This window comes from Pseudochaenichthys georgianus, unplaced genomic scaffold (genome assembly GCF_902827115.2).
Source record: "Pseudochaenichthys georgianus unplaced genomic scaffold, fPseGeo1.2 scaffold_511_arrow_ctg1, whole genome shotgun sequence".
Taxonomy (NCBI): Eukaryota; Metazoa; Chordata; class Actinopteri; order Perciformes; family Channichthyidae; genus Pseudochaenichthys; species Pseudochaenichthys georgianus.
In genome coordinates, this window is record NW_027263072.1 from 25001 (window position 1) to 30000 (window position 5000).

Below are 5000 nucleotides of genomic sequence, written 5' to 3' on the forward strand. Positions count from 1 at the left end.
CTTCTTTAGCACTTACTGTATTCACATGTTGAATCTGTTATTCCACTGAGTTCCCTTCTCTCGTCTCCTTCTTAGTGTCGATGGAAAGCACTTTGAACGGCCTCTGTGTGAGAATGTGCTAAATAAACGTACCCTACCTGAACACTGGGTGTTTCTCAATGTCAAGGAAGGATGCTACAGAGCCACTATTTCAAGGATGCTACGTCATCGAGTCCCGCCGAAGGACTGTTCCAATGTCCAGGATCCTTAGAATCCCACCGAGCCCGGCGCCCTTTGTAGCGTGAAATGTCGAGGCTGCACGTGTGTAGACTCCGCGGTCTTAAAATCCCCACAATGCTTTGCGCACGGACCATTTCCCCAAAAGTGTGGCGGAAAATTTAAGGCGGGGCCTCTCATATGACGCACACCTGCTCGCCTGTTCCACTCTTCGTTTTCCGAATGCCAGGAAGGATTCTTGCCTCGCTTCTGAAGGAAGTGACTCGGAAGACATGTCTTACCAAGGAAGCGTCCTCGACGTTGAGAAACACCCTCTGTCGATAGAAAGCTGTGAACATCTTGTAATCTACCGGTTCATAATGTGTGTGTGTGTGTGTGTGTGTGTGTGTGTGTGTGTGTGTGTGTGTGTGTGTGTGTGTGTGTGTGTGTGTGTGTGTGTGTGTGTGTGTGTGTGTGTGTGTGTGTGTGTGTGTGTGTGTGTGATGTGTGTGTGCAGGGCTTTGGTTTGTCTCAGCTGAGGGAGGGAGCCTCGAGTCAGAGTCTTCGATCCGTCCTCTGCGCCCTCACGCTGCTCTTCTACAACACATACGTCTCCCTGATACTCGGTAGGAAAAGCAATCAACCTTTCTCTATAGATATGTTCGACTGACCCACCGTGCAGCTGTCTCTGCAGCATCCTCGTGTTGAGCGTCGGGTGCAACGCTCTCTTGTCCTCGGGACGTGTTCAGGCTTCTGGGGGGGATTGATTCATGCCGATTAAAAGCGATGTTGTGTTTGATCAGGAACTGGAGAGGGAAACCTTCTGGAGGCGGAGTCTCTGCTGGAGCCGTACCAACAGAAGTACCCCAAAGTAAGATGAGCACTCACGCGAGGCGTAGTTCTGCAGAACGTAGTACACACACTATCAGAACATGTATACGTATTGATAAACTGCATCATGTTTTTGTTTCTTTCAGGGCTCCATCATTCTCTTCTACTCCGCGCGCATCTCAGCGCTGCGAGGGAACTTCGAGAAGGTCATATATCGTGTCATATAATGCACATTTTAGATCTTCCCTCCTTGCTGTACACATCTTAACAGTGTCTTCCTTTTCTTTGCCCTGACTTTCTTACATCGTGAACTGTACTGTACGATATATAAATAAATAAAATGAATAAAGTCGTTGCGTGTTTCAGGCGCGGGCGATGTACGAGGAGTGCATCAGCAGCCAGCAGGAGTGGAAGCAGATCCACCACCTGTGCTACTGGGAGCTGATGTGGACCCACTCCTACCAGCAGGAGTGGCAGCAGGCGTACCTCTACGCTGACCTGCTGTGCCAGGAGAGCCGCTGGTCCAAGGTCAAGCCACACTATCATTACAGTTATATTACAACACATTCGCTGTTCAGTTTGAGCTTATTAGCAGTAGTTTAAATACACACACATAACGAAATAATATTCAGTCGAGGAACTGGAACCAGATGATATCACTAGTTTTGTTATGAAGCTAAATCGTATGGAAACAAATATAACTTGCAGAACTGAATCAGAATCAGGTTTATCCCCAGTAGCTTGACGCATACGAGGGATTTGACTTGGTGTCGTGAAAACAACAATTAAAAACACAGATAGAAAACTATAATAACATCAAACAAAAATAGTCAAATATAGAATTGGAATAAAATGTGCACGAATGAATCAGACTTGTTCTTATAAAGCAAACATGAATTGATTTGATATGGTTGTGTTGTTGTATTGGGACTGCACGAATGCATCTGTTGAGGGAAAACAGTACGATATTATCTACAATGGTGTTAATCCAGTCTTTGCTTTCTGCCCTCTCCAGGCTATTTATGTGTACCAGAAGGCGGCCATCCTCAGCATGATGACAGAGGAGGAGGTAAAGAAGACGGGGGAAGACATCATGGAGCTCTTTAGGTCATTACAACATTAATAACGTCCCAAAAACACATACAGTTTGGAATATAGAAAGAAAAACATTGTGGAAACGTTTTTGTAAAGTTTACGACATTTCTTTCTGTCCTTTTTCCTTTACGGAACTGTTTTAACCGGTGAAATGTATCATGTGTTATGTTCCTCTCCTGTGTGTGAGCAGGCAGGTGGAGGGGCTGAAACAGCGGCTGGCGGGGAAGTCGATCCCAACGGAGAAATTTGCCGTGAGGAAATCCAGACGCTACAAAGCTGCTAGCCCCATCCCCCTGGTCATCCCCGCACTGGTATGCTAACGTACATTTCTGCGATCAAACACGTTAATTCAGTGTTTTAGGATCCAGGACAGGGGTGTGAAACTCAATTTCATCGCGGGCCTCTTTAGAATTATTGTTGCACTCAAAGGGCCAGTTGTAACTTTAAGACTCTTTAATATACATACATTACATTATTGCCTCTGCATTGGGTTATCATCGGATAGGGTAATAACTTCATAATTAACTACGTCTGAAAGCAGAAGTCTACGGCAAATAATTGCAAATCTCTTCAGTGTGCATGTCACAAAACGAGATGCATTGTGGGACATGTAGTTTACGGGCAACTGCTTCTGTAAAGTGGCATGTAACCGTATAATAAACGTATTATATTCTTTCAGAGCTCTTGAGGGCCGAATAAAATGAAGTTGCGGGCCGAATTTTGCCCGAGGGCTTTGAGTTTGACACCCCTTGTTTAGGGTGTGCCAAAAGGATATTTTTTAATCACCAGGAAAGTCCTTTTCGATTGGTCTAATGTTCCCTCTCTGTAGGAGATGATGTACGTCTGGAACGGTTTCACCATCGTTGGGAAGAGAGCTGACAGCACCGAGGCCTTGCTGGTAACCATAGAGACGGCAGAGAAGCAGCTACGCAACGACCCCAGTACGTTAAAAATAACAACTTAGCTACTCGTTATTGTAATAAAAAAAAAAGTCAAGCCGGAGTTCCACAGGGTTTCGGCCTCGGCCCACTTTGTTTTCACATTGTACCGAATAAAAACATCTAGATTAATGTCATCGAGCAGGCCTTTCTATTAGACGATGCTGTTTTATATTCATCCTATTTCTGTTGCCTCAAGACAATCTATTTTAGCACGCTTTGAAAGGTCATCTGCTTATTTTCTTTCTTAGTATAACTAGTAAAAAGTAGTACTGTATGCAGACGATGCTGTTACATATTTATCCAAATAACGTTAGAGTGCGAGCCAATGGAAGCACAGAGTTCTGGAAGTACACAAAGTGTTGCACTAAAACCTATAGAACACACGACAGGAGAGGAAAGCCCATAATAGAAACACAAAACAAGGTAAAAGCTGCCGTTACACCAAGAAAACAACATGACTTGTGTTTTGTGTTCAGGCCCGTCAGAGTTTCATCCCGACGACAGCTGCCTGGTCCAGATGTTGAAGGGTCTCTGTCTGAAACACCTGGGCAGGTTACTGCAGGCAGAGCTCTGCTTCACACAGGTCCTCTCCAGGTAACACACACACACACACACACACACACACACACACACACACACACACACACACACACACACACACACACACACACACACAGACACTTTACATTAATATTCAATCTAATATTTAATAATCCATTCCTTGCACAATTCATGTATTTATAATATCCTGCTTATATGTTCTTACTGTGAATTTCCACATGTATATTTTTTACTTTTTTAATGCTATTTTATTTCTATTTGAGACGTTTACATTTTGTATGGTGTATTTCTAGTCTTTTAATTTCTCTAATATGCAATGCCTTGTCTTTTTATGCTGCTGCAACTTATCTTATCTTACTTATGGTTATCTTCTTTCAGAAAGCGAGATAAGATAAATGTTGTTATCTGTGTTTCAGCGAGAGCCGTATCAGGTACGATCACTACTTGATTCCCTTCACTCTGTACGAGCTGGGGCTGCTTCACAAACAGCAGGGAGACTTCGCCAAGGCCACCACCTACATCGAAAACGCCAAGTGAGTTATCCTTATAGATATATAATTATACCTTTTACACCAAAATATACCTCATTTTATACATCAGATTTGTATGTAATGTATAGCTTAATATACCCTTTACTCTACTTCTCTATACCTATTATTATTATTATTATTATTATTAATATTTCATTTAACAGTCAAGGGAAAAAGGTTTTGACCTCTTATTATTATTATTTGTATTTTTGTATATATTGTATTTAATGGCCAAGGTACATGTGTTTTATTTATTATTACAAAATGTATTTATTAAAAAGAAGAAAGAATGTAATTAAAGGCAAAGGAACTATTTTTTTAGTAAAGTAAAAGATCTGATTTCTTTAATGATTTTGTTTGTGTTTCCCCTCAGGACGAACTACAAGGATTACTCCATGGAGTCCCGGCTTCACTTCAGGATCCACGCGGCTCTGAGCAGCCTCAAAGGGTCTCCTGTAGGCACCCCATAATACCCCATAATGCCCCAAAATACTCCATAATACCCCAAAATACTCCATAATACACCACGACACTCCAAAATACTCCATAATACCCCAAAATACTCCATAATACACCACGACACTCCAAAATACTCCATAATACCCCAAAATACTCCATAATACACCACGACACTCCAAAATACTCCATAATACCCCAAAATACTCCATAATACACCACGACACTCCAAAATACCCCAAAATACCCCAAAATACTCCAAAATACCCCATAATACCCCAAAATACCCCAAAATACTCCAAAATATCCCAAAATACTCCATAATACACCAAAATGCTCCAAAATACCCCAAAATACTCCATAGCTGCGTTCACACTGCGGTACTTTTCCC

At 42.3% G+C, this 5000-nt stretch overlaps 1 protein-coding gene across 1 annotated transcript in view; it reads left to right on the forward strand.

Annotated features, from left to right (window-relative positions):
• LOC117442967 (tetratricopeptide repeat protein 39B) overlaps nucleotides 1-5000 on the forward strand; it is a 26721-nt gene that overhangs the window by 20109 nt on the left and 1612 nt on the right. Inside the window, exons 10-19 of the mRNA XM_034078926.2 lie at nucleotides 713-821; nucleotides 999-1066; nucleotides 1173-1232; nucleotides 1393-1554; nucleotides 2042-2133; nucleotides 2312-2432; nucleotides 2951-3062; nucleotides 3539-3656; nucleotides 4040-4156; nucleotides 4527-5000. The exon at nucleotides 4527-5000 is cut by the window's right edge and continues 1612 nt beyond it. Coding sequence (XP_033934817.1) covers nucleotides 713-821; nucleotides 999-1066; nucleotides 1173-1232; nucleotides 1393-1554; nucleotides 2042-2133; nucleotides 2312-2432; nucleotides 2951-3062; nucleotides 3539-3656; nucleotides 4040-4156; nucleotides 4527-4623 — 1056 coding nt within the window. The 3' untranslated portion in view covers nucleotides 4624-5000. The remainder of the gene's footprint in view (nucleotides 1-712; nucleotides 822-998; nucleotides 1067-1172; nucleotides 1233-1392; nucleotides 1555-2041; nucleotides 2134-2311; nucleotides 2433-2950; nucleotides 3063-3538; nucleotides 3657-4039; nucleotides 4157-4526) is intronic.